Below are 16,881 nucleotides of genomic sequence, written 5' to 3' on the forward strand. Positions count from 1 at the left end.
ATTATAGTACAATACAAAGAAAAAGATTTAAATATATTCACTAAAATGTCAATAGTACTTATCTCTACAGTGTGGGATGATGAGCGAATTATTTTCTATTCTTGCTTGTCATATTTTCTAAAAAGAGTATGTTCAAGAATAATGAAAATAAAATGACAGACTCTCAGTCATTTTATCATTTCAGTTTATTCACATGACATAACGGAGGAATAGTGGATGAATGTCCATCACTCTTCCTTCATACTGTAAGTATCCTATTTATGGGTCTTTCTCCCCCACTAAATGTAAGCTCATCTTTCATTCCTAATACACTCAACAAACTCTCATTGAGAACCTACCATGTGCGGGGCATTGTGATAGACACTGGGGATACAGTGATGAACAAGATAGACAGACATGGCCCTTGCCCTCAAAGGGAATAAAGATAATTGGGAAAACAGACATTAAAGTAACTATAAGTGTGATGAGTATTATAAAACAAAAATAATTGGGGTAACTAATCCATCTAGGGAATCAGGGAAGGCCTCCCTGAGCAAGCAACTTCTACTGTTTCCTAATTAAGAAGATAAAGATGGCATGGATAACTCCGGAATTCTAAAAACACAAAATTCACGAAAGTGGAATTAGCACGTGTTTAGGGAAAGAAGTTATATGCCTGGAGAAAAGGTTAAATTGTTTTTGGAGACCATGAAGTAACATGTGTCAAAAGTCCCCCAAATTTTCATATGCTTTAATATTTCTATAAATTTATCCTAAGGAAACAATTACAGATACCCCAAAATAAATTTATGTATACGATAAGCATAGCATTACCTATAATAGCAAAAAATAAAATAAGAAACCAAAAATGGTCAACCTATCCATACTATGGAAAATTATTTAGTCATTAAAAATCATATTTAGAGGTGCCTGGATGGCTCAGCCGGTTAAGTGGCTGCCTCTTGATTTCAGCTCAGGCCATGATCTCAGGGTCATGAGATCAAACCCTACATCAGCCTCTGAGCTCAGTGGAGAGTCTGCTTGAGATTCTCTCTCTTCTTCTTCCTCTGCCTCACCCCCCCCAAAATTAAAAGAAAATCATATTTAGGGGGTGCCTAGGTGGCTCAGTTGGTAAAGCATTCAACTCTTGATTTTGGCTCAGGTCATGATCTCAGGGTCGTGAGAACAAGCCCCATGTTGGGCTCCAGGCTGTGGGTGTGGAGCCTACTTAAGATTCTCTCTCTCCCTCTCCCTCTGCCCCAAGTCCCAATCTAAAAAAAAAAAAAGATCATATTTAGAAAGATAACAATGTGAATATATGCAATGATTAAAAAAGCAAGATACAAATAACTATGTACAGCATGATCCCAAATACCCACCAACACATACACACAAAGCCTGAAAGGATAGCAACTGGATGGTTTTTTCTTCTTTGTTCTCGTCTCTATTTTCTATTATATATATTTTATACTTTATATAATAGATATTTACTGTATATATATATATATATATATATAGAGAGAGAGAGAGAGAGAGAGAAAGACCCAAAATGTAATCTTTTTTAATCCATGGTAGTAGTCTATATAGTACATAAGAACTCATTATGAATTTACCTTGGTATCATTAATTTCTTCAGTAAAGAACTAGCAAAGTTTGGACAAAAGAAAATCTGCCACTTGCTATCACTAGCTCCCATATAGTTTTGTTTTGTTTTTAAGATCTTATTTATCCATTTGAGAGAGAGAGAGAGCAAGAGAGAGAGCATGAGCAGGGGAGAGAGGGAGAAGCAGGCTCCCCGCCAAGCAAGGAGCCCAATGCAGGGCTCAATTCCAGGATCCTGGGACCATGACCCGAGCCAAAGGCAGACACCCAACCAACTGAGCCACCCAGGCGCCCCAGCTCCCATATAGTTTTAAGACTCATACTGAATTAACTAAAAACAAAAATGGGAAAACTAATATTCAAATCTAAAAAAAAAAATTACTATATTTTCTTTTCTTTACCCTTCTTATTTCTGCTGTAGAAAATCCAGATGTCTTGAGTTGCTCACATTCTTTATGCAAAGTTTTAAAGGCTTCCATTAGCTCTTCATACTAAAAGACAAATTAAAAAATTATAAACTAATGACTAGATCCAGTAGACTTTTCTTCATCAGGTTATTGATTAACTTACAGTGATTACTTAAATCATTATATAACAGCATTAAAAATACATCCTTAAACATTTATATAAGACACAAAAAAAAGTAGGTGTGTATAATCTGGTCACTAAGTACTTCTCCAGCTTCCTCTCTGGTTAGTTCCCCTAATTCACATTCTATACTCCAGCTATGGTGATCTTTCAATCCTTGGAATATTCTATGCTCTCACCTCCAGTCTACACACCCCATTCCTTCTGAGAATACTTTATGGCTTCCTCACCCCTTACCTGGATAATTTCAGTTCATCTGTCAGGTCTCAGCATGGATACCACCATCCTCAGAGAAGACTTCTCTAGCCCTGTACCTATTCTAGATCAGAGTGTCATGATATCAGAATAAAAATCATGTAAAATTATAATTGCCTAGTTACTTGTCTGTCTCCCTCCATTAGACAGCGAGAGTCAAGAGGACAAGAATACTATTATCCTGTATAATTTAGTATCCCTGGGGCCTAGCATGATGCATAACTGATACAGATATTCAATAAAAAGTAGCTGAATGAATGAAAAAAATTACAACTCTTACCCAAAATTCTTTAAAATTAGTATTTTTTTGTGAGCAATGACAGGAAATTAATATGTTTCTTGACTGATCATATCCTACAAATCTGTAAATCATTTATTCTAAAATTCCTCATTTAGAAAGACAACATACATTTTTTATTAGGTTCTGTGCTAACTGACTGGCTAAATGTATAAGTCATTTTAGATTTACACCTCAGATATGTTTCAAGAATAAACATGTCTTTATCATTAATTCTTCCATTAATTATCTGTGCATATTTAGTAAAAGCTATTAATAAACTTCTTCCAGAGGAATTAGTTTTTATCAGGTTTATTGACGAGGGAGTGTAGGAAGGAGAAAATATTTCACATTTACACTTCTCTATTTCTTACATTATGTAAAGCCTTCAAATGTAGGAATTGGGGTAGTCTCATTCTGCTGTACTTCTCCCATGACATCTACTAATAACATTTGACATGATTATTTACATAAATCTTTCAACACCCAAAATGTCTTAAGAGATTAATATTGACTCTATTTTGAGTGACTGCCATGGCTATCCAAAACAACAAAATATATGGGTGAAAAAACATTTAGTTTTGATTGTTCTGATTCAATCCCAATTTTGAGGACATACTGTATAGAAGCAACTCTACAAAACTCTGAAGGAAAACAATGATGGATAAGACATGATACCTGTCTTCACGCACCTCATAATCTATTGGGATAGACCGACAAACTATTCACAACAAACTGCACAAATCAGTCTATGTATATAGCATAGAATAAAAGCACAAAGGGCTAAACCGGGGCACTTTTTAAAATCAAAGTCCTTTGAAACCTTAAACCTGAATCCCTTCTTTCCATAGTCTTTGATCAGGAATGTGCTTTGAAATCCCAGGACCAAGATCCAGACCAGCCAGAATCCTCAGCAGTCAAGAACTTTTTTTTTAAGCTTTTTTTTTTTTTAAGATTTTATTTATTTATTTAAGGAAAAGCGAGAGATCATACACACTTGTGAGTGGGGAGGGGAGGGAGCAGAGGAGGAGGGAGTGGGAAAGGGAGAGAATCCCAAGCAGACTCCGGGCTGAGCCTGAGCCTGACCTCAGGACACTGAGATAATGACCTGAGCCAAACAAAGAGTTGGACGCTTAACCGACTGAGCCACCAAGGTGCCCCAAAAGTAGTCAAGAGCTTTAAGACTGTAAGACCAGGACCCAATATCATCCTAAAACTCTAGGAGGAAAGTACACTGAGATTTCAAACTCCTGGCGCTTTCTCTACCTCTGCCTGATTGGGAAGTCCTTTGAGATCTCAAGCCTAGCTTCTTTGCCTACACAAAATCCTCTCAGGGGCTCACAGGTCCTGATTTGTCCAGGATGGTGTGAATTTATACCTTTGCCTTCATGTAATTATTATGATAGTCCCTTTCTCTCTGATTTGGATGACAAATTGTATAATCATCTAACTGATCAGCAAAGTGTTCTGCAGTCCCAAACCCAAAATCCTACCTACGCACAATTCTTAATAAATTATTCTAAAATCCTAATCTCAGGATTTTTTCTATCTATATACCCCTATCACTGAAATAGTATTTGTGTGCAAAAGCCAATATTTTCGGAGTGCCTGGGTGGCTCAGTCATTAAGCGTCTGCCTTTTGGCTCAGGTCATGATCCCAGGGTCTTGGGATCGAGCCCCACATTGGGCTCCCTGCTCCGCGGGAAGCCTGCTTCTCCCTCTCCCACTCCCCCTGCTTGTGTTCCCTCTCTCGCTGTGTCTCTCTCTGTCAAATAAATAAATAAAATCTTTAAAAAAAAGTCAATATTTTCATACCTGATTACAGTTGAACATTATTAATAACCATTTTACCTTTAGATGCCACCTGGAAATACAGAGAAGCAAATAAGCTAGAGAGAGATTAACAGGTATTTGAACATGTGCACCTTGACATCCATTACAGATAGTTTAAAAATACCATTTGTGTATTGTATACCTGTTTATTGGTATCAGCCACAGTTTCATCCTGAAGAAACTCACTTGGTACCTCAAGTTTTATTAAAAAACGAGCTAAATATGCTCTTTTCTTCAGTTCATTAGTTCTCTGAAGAAGCCAGTGGAGCACTGGGTAAATTACAGGTTTACTTCCAATCACCAGACCCTGACGAAAGGTACTCCTATAAAAAGAAAATAAACACGTGCAGGTGATCAACCCCCCTCCCCCCGCTTATAACAAATAAACCTTGAAAAGAAATAAAATCTCAAACCCTAATTTACAATTTCTTGATGGCTTTCCATGACTATTTTTTTTTAAGATTTTATTTATTTATTTGCCAGAGAGAGAGAGAGCACAAGCAGGGGGAGCAGCAGGCTCCCCGCGGAGCAGGGAGCCCGATGCGGGACACGATCCCAGGACCCGGGGATCATGACCTGAGCGGAAGGCAGACGCTTAACTGACTGTGCCACCCAGGCGTCCCTTCCATGACTATTAAAAAAAAAAAAAGAAAAAGAAAAAAAACCAAAGCTATTCTAAAGTCATTCTGTATATCAACAATAAACATAAAATTAGGCCCGAATCTATCACTGGACTATATGGGGAGGTTGTATTGTAACCATTAATTGGTACAGTCTACCTTAATACTTCATTGACCAGGCAAGTTTAAGTGATTGCTTTTATCTAGGATGGCAGATAAATGATAAATGATAAAATGGAATAGTGAGATTTGCCTGACTTTTTTGATTAGGGGGAAAAACTGACCCACTTAAGACTTCTACATGACAATATAATATTAAAAGTTCAAGATTATTTTGGAACTCAGTGACGTTCTAAAGCCATTGACAGAGAGACCAGGTATTGCCTAGAAAGACTGACTGTAGCCCATGAAAGTTTAGATATTCAAGCATAGCTTTAAGAAAGCAACATGTGATCAAATTCTTACATGTCTGTGGCATTTCCTGGAGGTTTATATTTAAGGATACCAAGAAGGCTCAACATCCTTTTGGTTGTTTGCTCTGGCATCTCCTCTCTGATATCAACAACTTGCTAACAGATAAAGAAATTGAAAAAATATGTTATTGTTGTATATCTAACAAAGAACCATACTTAAACTCACTGACAAAATTGTTCTCTTAGAGCATAACAGGCACATGGTCTCTTCACGAAACAGATTAAGTATGGAGGCCCCCAGATTCCAAGTGAGGGTACATACAAGTCAGATCAGGATTTGTATTAAGAATGTCAAGGTTAAAAAGTATCCAGTGGAAAAGACCAGTATATAAGAGACATGACCTAACTTGCAATACAATAAAACCTCTGTAAAAGCATTTTCATTCCAGGACCAAATAAATTTATGTTTGGAGTAGAGAAATAATTTCTAAATAAGGTACAAGCAGATAATTTAATTTTTAAGCTAGTAGAGAAATCTTAAAGATCATTTATTATTACTTTATAGGCATGGAAAATAAGGCCCAAGACTCACAGATATTTAGAGGCAAAAAATGGCTTTCTTGCTATCCTTGTCATCACAAGAAAGAGAAAACTCTTACCTTTGGGTCAATCTCAGCCAGAACATCATTGAGAACTTGCAATAGTTGCATTGGCTCCAGGGAATCAAATGTGATTAAATTATAGTTCTTCCTAAAAGGCTCCTTATTGAGATTGTCCACAATGAATTTGATTTGATCACTCATAATTAGGTCATAACTAAAAATAGAGATAAAATTCCTCAATACTGATAACAAACATTATGGAAAAAAAATCAGTATTAAGTTTATAGGAAGTAGGAATGAAGAGTATAATTCTTCATGGCATACAAAATGCTGTGAAAAGGGGTATTTTGTTGAAAGAAATCAGAATGTGAAGACTTTATTATGAATGTTACAATATACTGCTAATATTGAATACCAAATGTTTTGTATATACACCTGGTAAGATAGCCATCATCTGAATTAACACTGAATTCACATGGACAAATAATAAATCCCACCTACATTAACATCTCTCCCATTCAGCTCTACAACTACCCAAGGGTAAAAATTTGTTAGGCTACAGACATGCTTCTAATTTTTTTTTTTTTAAATTAGCAGCCCATGTTTAAAAAAGTGGGAGATTTTTTTTACATTAAAATCCAGACATCCAGTTTCTCTTCAAAATCAGATCTGGCGACCCTGGGCACACATTTGTGCCCAGCCACACCCAACGAAGCTGAGCAGAGGCCGCAAGCTTTAGCCTGGATGTGCATTCTTTGGTTTTGTTCTGGTTTCCTCCACCAAGCACTCGTCACCCATTGATGTTATGGACTGTAGGCATCGACTCTGCCACCGTCGAGTAATTCAGGCCCGTTTCCCTGTGCCTTCAATAAGGTAACAGCCTCCAGTTTTCTGGCCCCTGCCTCTCCTATTCCAAATCACTTGTATGATTCTCATTGCTCACAAAATAAAATCCAAACTTCTTGGATTTTGATTTTTCAGATCTAACTCAATTTAGCTTTCCCACCTTTATTTCCAAATTGTTACCTTTCACTGTTTTAAATTTCACCCGACTGAAAGTTACTGCTCCCTAGTTTCTCTACCTCTGTCTTCAGTTAATGCTGTTTTGTTGCCTAGAAAGACTCTTCCTCGCCTGATCTCCACAGGTGCAAATCCTAACGGTCTCTCAAGATCTGCCCTCCAAATGCACGTTCCTCCGGGAAGTCATTCTCAAGCTATCTCCCACATTCTCCATCAGAATAACGGCAGCAGCACCTGCCCTCCAAGTTAACCACACTTTATCTGCACTGCTTTCCTAGAGTTACTTTTTTTTTTTTTTTAAGATTTTATTTATTTATTTGACAGAGAGATAGTACAAGTAGGCAGAGAGGCAGGCAGAGGGAGAGGGAGAAGCAGACTCCCCGCCAAGCAGGGAGCCCCACGCGGGGCTCGATCCCAGGACCCTGGGACCATGACCTGAGCCGAAGGCAGCCGCTTAACCGACTGAGCCACCCAGGCGCCCCCCTAGAGTTACTTTTCTGTTTTGTACTAGTACTTATGTACATTTTCTCTTCTCCACTAGAATGTAAATTCTGTGAGGACCTATCTGTGCCTAATTCTATCTGTGAATACCCACCGCATCAAAACAGTGACTTCTTCCATAGACTGAATAAATGTGTTCACAGGCCCAAGGCCAGAAAAAGAAAGACAAGCCTAAGTAGGTTGGTGGTGATCATAACTTTTTGGAAAAATTAAATATCTGAAAAAAGCTGAAGCAGCTTTACCAAGGTTCCTAGTGTTTCGTGCATGAAGGTATCAATTGTTTAGTATGGGAAGAAGTGGTAGAAATTTTGCAGGCAGGCAATTTTTTAAACTAGCCATTTAAAAAAGGAATTAAAAATGAACTGCTAAAAAAAGAAATAAAGAAAAAATTACTTCAGTGCTCCTTAATAATTTTTAACTAAGAAATGAATAGATGCTATTTTACCAAAGACATTAGTGGGGGCTGCATGCATTTTGCTCTGAAATAGATTTTTTTTAATTGGGTGGGTGGAGCTGGATATTTGGAAAACATTACATGTAAAATTATGAACAAATGATCATTATTGTTAAAAAAATAAGTCAAAAGATAGTAGAAAGGATAAGCAATGTGCTTTAAAATTTTGCGGTTTCCTTTAATCTACAAAAGGAAAACTTTTTCATAAATTAAATAAAAATCCACATTGGAGATGCAAGTTTTTCACTGTTAAAAATATTTTAAGTAAAAATCCACGTCATAATCTTCACTTACATATATAAGTTTAATGATTTAGAAATTATATGTATATAATATATAACATACACACACACATATACTTTTTTTCCCTTTAAAAAAAAAAAAAAAACTTGGATAAACGAGTAAAACGTACCAGGAGAGGAAAAGAAACGAGTTGGGTTCCCCCCTAGGTGCCCACCAGCTTTCAGATGGTCACCCGCTAAGGACAAAGATGTAATGTACTCCACAGGTAGGCTGTCTGTGCCCAGCGGGCTCTGCGCTCTAAAATTAGCAAAAGCAATTACTCTCCCTCTACCAGCGGAAAGTCGCCACACTAATTCACGAGCACTTACCCACATAAGAGCCCACGGGGGTGGGGGAAGAATTAAAACCAGGACGTACGTTTATCTGGCACAACTCGGGACAGAAACGACGCTGCCCTGGTCCCAGGCCGGCATGAGCGCTGGACCAGCAGCCTCTTGGGATTCCCAAAAATAGTGTTCCCCCCGCCTCTGGGGTTCGGGACAGGGGACCCCACATCCGACCCAGACACCTCGCGGGGGGGTGATCTGGGCTCCCAGACCGCTCAACCCTCGGCGGAGCGGCCCGGAACCCCGCGAGGCCCGGCAGGCACCGACCCCAGCGCTGGAGTCTTAACTGCTGCGACCCTCCACTGGCGAAGGTGCTGCACTGGGAAGGGGAGGAGGAGGGAGTTCTTTCCTTTTGGGGGGGTTCGGGGAAGTTTTCGAGCGCGTGTTGGCGAGATTACCTCAAATTCTCCTCAAGAAACCACTTTTCCCCCCCGCAGGAGGCATCCAGGCTCTACAGGGTTCCTAGAGACGAGCTCCTTGGCAACGGTTGCTAGGCCGTGGCATTACGTCACTTCCGGCGGGTAGGCGGGGGCGTTTCCGCGGGGCCCTTGCGGGCGCGCGCTGCGGCCGAAGTACCTGGCTGGGTAAAGCGAGGTGCCCAGCCCACTTGCAAAGTGCGTTTACGGGTCCTGAGCCACGGTGAGGACTGGAGACCACTGTACTTCGTGATGTCAGCTGGCAAGGAAAATATGAGAAGAAAAAAAATGAAATTCCTCACGCCCTGAAAACTTAGTTGCCTGTTCAAACATCTTGGAAGAAACCAACTACAGATTTAGCATCAGTCTTTTTAAAGATTTTATTTATTTTATTTATTTATTAGAGAGTGAGAGAGAGAAACAGCATGAGAGGGGAGAGGGTCAGAGGGAGAAGCAGACTCCCCGCTGAGCTGGGAGCCCGATGTGGGACTCGATTCCAGGACTCCGGGATCATGACCTGAGCCGAAGGCAGGCGCTCAACCAACTGAGCCACCCAGGCGCCCCTAGCATCAGTCTTAGAGCAAAATAAAACAAACAAAAAGGGAAACAATTCCTTATGTTTCCTCATAATGTTCACATTCCTTATGAGGCATCTCCTATTTGCCTTGCCCTGTGCTGGCTCCTGGGGATGCAAAGGAAGCCAGGAATTACTACAGGGCTCCTATTCTCAAGGAGCAGAGTCTAATGTGGATAAAGAGACGATTGAAAGGCAACTCCAATACTATCATAAAAGGGCCCAATAATGAGGGAGCCCAGATGAAGTATCCCGAGTTTATTTGGGTCTGAAGGGACCCTATGGTCAGGAAAGGTTCCATCAGACAAAGTGATGTTTAAGGATCAGTGAAAATTAGCCACGTGGATATTTTTTCGGGCAGAGGGAACAGAACATTGCAAGATGAATCCATTGCTGGCTGCCTTCTGACTATTGAACTATCAAGCAGGGGCATCCTGTGGAGCACTCGGAGGAAAACGAAGACCTCTTCCAGCTCACAGATACTCCTGAGGAGTTGGAGGAGGCAACACTTAAAACCTTGAAAAGCTAAATAATTTCAATAACTTTGGGAGAAACAATAAAAGATTCATATAAGGGATTGCATAATTAACTGATGGTGGGTGTATTAGGAGATTCTCTGGGCCACCAGGATTTGAAACCTGGGTCTGCCATTTTGCAGCCTCACCTCTCTGGGCTTTCCTGATCTTACCTATAAAGTGTGGGTGGCTCTAATAATACTTTCCTCAAAGGCTGATGTGAGGATTAAGAGGTCAATACGGGTAAAGTAATTAGAACAGTGCCTGACACTGGAAGAGCTAAGGACATTTTACCTTTTCCCCCCTGCTTTTTAAAAAACGAGATGGTTAGATTTGCTCCTTCTACAGAGTCTACAGATGTAGGCCATAGAAAGAGATAAGAGTGGTTTATCGGGTAGTTTTTGGTTCCTCCTCTGCCTGTTGCAACTATTATAGAAACACGATAATTTTCAGTTCTGAGAATGCAATCCTGGGTAAATTGGAGTAAGCAATGGAATCCCCTCTTTGCACGCAAACTTGAATGGATTTTATGCTTAATGTGGTTGCTCTGGAACACAAGGAAGAATCTGAGGCCAGTCAGCATGCTTCTTGGGATCCATATACTGAGAAGCTTATATTCCAACTTGAACTGAAAAAGAGAGACATAGAGAAGCCTGCTCATGTTAGCCTATCTATAGGGCCCAGATACAGGTCAAAGGAAGACTTACCACCCCCTGATTCATTTAAGATAAAACCTTGAGTGGACTCATGAAGAGTCCAAGAAGAACTTCTCGGCAACAATTCCACAACACTGAAGGCTGATTACAATCCAAGTCAAGCCACCCACATGAAGACTTTTTTTCCTCTTAGATGCTATATTGAGTCTTCCTTGTAAACCCCCAAAGATGTCTCTTGGCTGAACTGTATTTGACATTTTTAATAGCTGAAGGGAAGTCCAGTTATATGAGATAGTCTTTCTGAAAGATTCCCACCCCTACCCTGACTCTATTTAAAAAAAAAGTTTCGGGCGCCTGGGTGGCTCAGTTGTTAAGCGGCTGCCTTCGGCTCAGGTCATGATCCCAGAGTCCTGGGATCGAGTCCCACATCGGGCTCCCCGCTCGGTGGGGAGCCTGCTTCTCCCTCTCCCACTCCCCCTGCTTGTGTTCCTGCTCTTGCTGTCTCTGTCAAATAAATAAAATCTTTAAAAAAAAAAAAGTTTCATCAAGGTATAATTCACATACATACAATTCACCCATTTAAGGTATATAATTTATGCTAATTCAAAAAGATATATGCATCCCTATGTTTATTGCAGCATTATTTACAATAGCCAAGGTATGGAAGCAACCCAAGTGTTCATCAATAAATGAATGGATAAAGAAGATACACACACACACACACACACACACACACACACACACACACTGGAATATCACATAGCTATGAAAAAGGATGGGATCTTGCCATTTGGGATAACAGGGATGAACCTAAAGGGTAGGGTGCTAAGTGAAATAAGTCAGACTCAGAAAGACAAATACCATATGATTTCACTCATATGTGGAATCTAAAAAACCAAACAAATGAACAAACAAAAAGCCAAATCACACCTATAAATACAGGGAACAAACTAGTGGTTGCCAGAGGGAAGGGGGGGTTGGGGGTGGTTAGACAAAATAGTTGAAAGGGAGTGGGAGAAACAGGCTTCCAGTTAAGTAATGAATAAGTCAGGGGAATAAAAGGCATAGCATAGAGAGTACAGTCAGTGATATTGTAATAGTGATGTATGGTGATAGATGGTAGCTATGCTTGCGGTGAGCATAACATAACATATAGAGATTTTGAAGCACCATGTTGTATACCTGAAAACAATGTAACAATGTGTGCCAACAATACTCAAGTTTTAAGAAATTATTATTAAAAAATAAAGTACACAATTCAATGGCTTTTAGCATATCCACGAAGTTGTACAACCATCACCACTATCTAATCACAGAATATCTTCATCACCCCAAAAAGAAAGCCCATACCCTTTAGCCATCATCTCCTAGTTCCCAATTTTTAAAAAAAACCTGCCACCACACAGCCCCTGGAAACCACTAATCTGCTTTCCTTCTCTATGACTATATCTTTTCCGGACATTTCATATAAAAGGAATCATAAGTATGTGGCTCTTTGTGTCTGGCTTCTTTCACTTAGTATAATGTTTTCAAAGTTCATCCATGTTGTAGCATGTATCAGAACCTCATTCCATTTTGTGGCAGAATAATATTCCATTGTTCATCCATTCCTCAGTTGATGGACATATGGATTGTTTCCACTTTTTGGCTATACTGAACAATGTGCTATGAACATCCGTGTACATAACTCCACTGTTTTATGGATAAAGCACTTCCTTTTTTTTTTTTTTAAAGATTTATTTATTTGTCAGAGAGAGAGTGAGAGAGAGAGGCAGGCTGAGAGAGAGATGCAGGCTCCCTGCTGAGCAAGGAGCCCGATGTGGGACTTGATCCCAGGACCCCTGGTATCATGACCTGAGCCGAAGGCAGACACTTAACCAACTGAGCCACCCAGGCATCCCTGGATAAAGCACTTCCATTGGCTAAGTCAGATGAGCAGGGGCATGGGTAAGTGGGAGGTGGGTGGCCATTCATTGTTGGGTTTGTCTTTTCCGCTGAATTCTTGTTAATTTTAGCATCTTGGGTGCTCATGGTTGTAGACCACAGAACCGAAGCTGTGGATTCCTTAGCAGTTTTTGGTTGTAACAACAAACTGTTGTTGAAACCTACTTATCCCTTGCTACCAAAACACTAAAATACCCAATCTGCTTCTCACCTGAAGCCCTCTGATAAGAAGATGCTGTTACATGGAAATGTGCTTTAAAAGTTCACCAGCCTCTAGTGGAGAAGAGGGTGGGGACAGGTGTGGAGGAGGGGAGAGAAACTAAAAGCTGCCCCTTACAACTCCCTTACTTAACCTTGTAGATACTGCAAGGCCATCCAGGGTTGTGAACTTCTGCTCTGGTTATTCAGAGGAGAAAAAAAAATCACTCCTGGTCAAGTGTATTTTTCAAGACCAGTTAAGTACAAAATTAAAATAACGAGAGGGTCATTATTTCATGCAATTGTGAAGTCCAAGTATATTCTACCTTCAGGTATGGCTTGATCTAGGTCATCTTGATATTCTTCCTCCCTCCATTTCTCTGTCTCTTATCTCCACTTTCCTCTGAATGGGCTGCTAGTAGCAAGAGGTTTACACTCTTCCAGCCTAGCAGCCTCACTGAAACTAGAATCTTTTCTCCAATAGTTCCAGCAAATTCCCTCACTGGTCTCAAGTGTGTCAGGCCATTCTTGAATCAATTGCTATGACTCTGATAGATGAGTCTGGGGGAGGGCTACTCCCAAAAAGGAAGAACTGGATTCTGTTACCAGAGGTAGAGATGCAGTGCAGACAAGAACAACAGATGTCTCCTACAGAAGTCAGGGAAGGTGGTTAAATCTTAAAAACTGGGTAGGCAAAACCAGAAGAGGAAGAAATGAGCCTGTACTTATTCTGGGGAGTACCGTATCAGTGCAAACCTTCTCCCCAATTTCCTCCCAACAAATCATCTTTCTTCACTGCAGGCTTCCGTCATGGGCCAAGTGAGGTCTTGAGATAGCAGCAGACTCCCCAGGTCTCCACAAAAATCTGAGGATGCTGTGAACATAATGCCTCCAGTCCCTTCTCATTTCAGAACTTCCAAACAAGAACTTTCCTGTGCAGAGTATGGGGAAGACAAGCCAATTTTCTGTTTTTGGTATTAAATTTAGACCTTTCATCCTGACCATGAGATATTTCTGGATTCTGCATGAGTATTCAGAGAATGCCAGTTTTCAAGATGCTATCCCATCTGGGGCTACTCTGCACACTGCCCACTTTATCTCATTCTTTTAAAACTGGGAAAAATGACCCAGACACAGGAACAAATTCGGAAGTGGGTTATTCTGCTATTCATTAATTGTCACTTAATGCCATTGCCATCTAGGTTACTAGGCAAGGAAAGAAATTGAATTTAAACAGAAACCTGAATTGGGTTTCGCATATACCCTAAATTGCCTTGGCTCTGGCAATTTAATCTTGTGGGTATGTTTAGTAGCAGAATGTGCTTTCCTAAAAGGTGAAAATATAAATAATATGTGAAACATTCAACTGGATGGATGAGATTCCAGAGGTCTTGTTAAATGCGTGCGTGGTACTACATTTTTGTAAAACAGTTTTTAATGGACTTCGTGAGATTAATGGGCAATGTAGAGGGGTCAAAATAGTATGCAATTCATATGAAGTCCTTGGGTACAAGTATGGATTGAAATACAGGACACACCTAACATTTCTACAGGGCTCAAATAATAATCACGTCATCACTTACTGGGTGCTTACTGTATGTCAGGAACTCAGTTAAATACTTCACATATGTGTCAGAATTTATTAAAATATTAATTTATGTGTGTACTCCTTCTGTTTCTCCTCCTCTGGAAACAATTTGCATTGCCTTGAGATTTGCAGGCTGAAATCAGAAGTCGTACTTCCTGCCTTTTGTAAAGGTCTGAAGTCTTTGGGGGAGATTATACTGGTTGTCCTTGAGGGGGGAAGCGGAGAGAGGAGTTCCTTCCAAAGTAAGGAGAGAAAAGAGAGATGCTAAGAAGAATGAGAAAGGATCATAGGTTGATCATTCTGGGGCAGCTCCTAAGAAGGGAAGAAGATGAGGAAGCCACATCATGAATCCAGTAGCTTCTGGTGTGGCCAAAACTCTTTGTCCCAGGCCTGACATGGAAGCATCGACAATATTGAACCTGAAAGGACCAGGCAGTCTGGGATGATGGGTGGGTGATCAAGGAGTCACTAGGATGGGCCAGTGACAGAAGACTGCAAGTGACTCCCCGAAGCTTTGCCCCCGCAGAAGAGCCCAGGGACTTGGCAACCCCCAGGATGTGTGTGAGAAGGAAATGCCCAATAATGACAGGTTGGGATCTCGGACTTGGATTTCAGTTGATTATAAAATAGTGTCCTTCCTCTTGCATATCTGAGAGGTGGACTAAAATGGCTCATCTCTGTATCTGTCAGCTTCCTAGCAGGATAAAGATGGCACAGTCTGTGCAATTGAGGAGAGCTTAATAAAGCTCTTATATGCTCTTTTATCTTGATAAATATCAAGAGCATTTATAAAGATATGGGCAGGGTTGAGGAAAACTAACAAAAGAACCAGCAACAAAAGCAGGCCTTGCTGCCCGAAGGCTGATGCAGCAAAAGAAGGGAACAAGCACCAGAAGCTGGACAGAGTGAGTAGTTGTATGGAGAAGGTTGCCTAACAGGACCCATTAGATGCAGCCAGTCTTGACCTCACTCTCCTTCGACCCTCTGATCTCCCGCCTGGCCTCTCATTGGCTAAACCCAATAGGGTGCCAAAGGGGGAAGGCAGACCCCTTGAGGTCATCGGTGCAGACTGGGCTCCCAGGATACAGAGCCAGGAAGAAAATGGCGGAGTGGGGATCTGGAGGGGCAGACTGAATGAATTATAAATTGAATTATATATTGAATTACACAATCCAAGTGATGGGCAGGAAGGCCTGGTGAGGTCAACCGAACTACTCCCATGTCTTCAAGCTCCCCTGGCTCTCTAGCTGAAGTTCCAGGCATCCCATGGAGTTGGGCCTAATTTCATTTCAGCGCTCTGTCCACACCCATATCGTCTCATTTAATCTTCACAACAAGTCTGCGAGGACAGTATTGTTTTTTCTATTTTATAATTAAGGAAATTGAGGCCTGGAGAGTTACTAGAGGGCCCAAGGTCACATACCTAGTAGCTGGCTGAGCCAAGATTCAGACAGTGTCGGCCTGATCCCAAAGCCATTTTCACCAACCTACTAAACTGGCTCGAAACCGGCTCAGCAGAGGCTGAAAGAAGGACCATAAATCAGACCACTGAAGCAGGAGGCAAAGGGATTTTCTGTGTGGGAGGGCCAGTGTTAATGTGTTGTCTGGCTTTCTCTGCCTACAAGGGCTTTGCCAAGGAAAGTCTTCTCTGATCCAGGTAGGGCTAATGATTTAAAATCCAAGTGCTTACCCTGGAATCACAGAGGGGGAGGACAGAGAAAACACTTGGCCCATGATGGGAAAAAAAGTATATTTTCATTTCAAATGCCTTTCAAGTTCTTTTTTTCCCAGCTGAGTGTTGGTGTATTTTTAGAATTCAGGGGGAGTATTTAAGGGTAACCAGCAGTAGAGATGCATTTTGGGCCATCGGGAAGCTCCGAATCACGCAGGAAAAGGTTGATGGGAGGAGACAAGTAAAGGCCAAGATCAGCAGGGCACAAACTGGCCTTCTCCTTCATGTTGCCAAGAACTTTTCTCCCTTCTGGGCTGATGACGTCAAATCAAAGTCTATAAGTGTGCTATAGATAGATGGAATCACAGAGCTAAAATGATGGGCAAACAGATGAATGGCTAAACAAATTGTGGTATAAAGATACAACACAATATTATTCAGCCATAAAAAGAAAGAAGTACAGGCCCATGCTACAACATTGATGAACCTTGAAAACATTTTGTCACGTGAAAGAAGCTAGACACAGAAGTCCACATATCCTGTGA

General features: G+C 40.8%; 1 protein-coding gene across 8 annotated transcripts in view; it reads right to left on the reverse strand.

Moving 5' to 3' along the window:
* The window catches only part of IFT81 (intraflagellar transport 81), a 181,983-nt gene that overhangs the window by 70,392 nt on the left and 94,710 nt on the right, over positions 1-16,881 (reverse strand). For all 8 annotated transcript variants that reach the window (XM_078061006.1, XM_078061007.1, XM_078061010.1 and 5 more), the window contains 5 exons: positions 9,172-9,448; positions 6,227-6,383; positions 5,620-5,723; positions 4,677-4,857; positions 1,983-2,072 (listed from right to left, as the gene is read on the reverse strand). In XM_078061006.1, coding sequence (XP_077917132.1) covers positions 1,983-2,072; positions 4,677-4,857; positions 5,620-5,723; positions 6,227-6,370 — 519 coding nt within the window. In that variant the 5' untranslated portion in view covers positions 6,371-6,383; positions 9,172-9,448. The remainder of the gene's footprint in view (positions 1-1,982; positions 2,073-4,676; positions 4,858-5,619; positions 5,724-6,226; positions 6,384-9,171; positions 9,449-16,881) is intronic.

This window comes from Halichoerus grypus, chromosome 13 (assembly GCF_964656455.1).
Source record: "Halichoerus grypus chromosome 13, mHalGry1.hap1.1, whole genome shotgun sequence".
Taxonomy (NCBI): Eukaryota; Metazoa; Chordata; class Mammalia; order Carnivora; family Phocidae; genus Halichoerus; species Halichoerus grypus.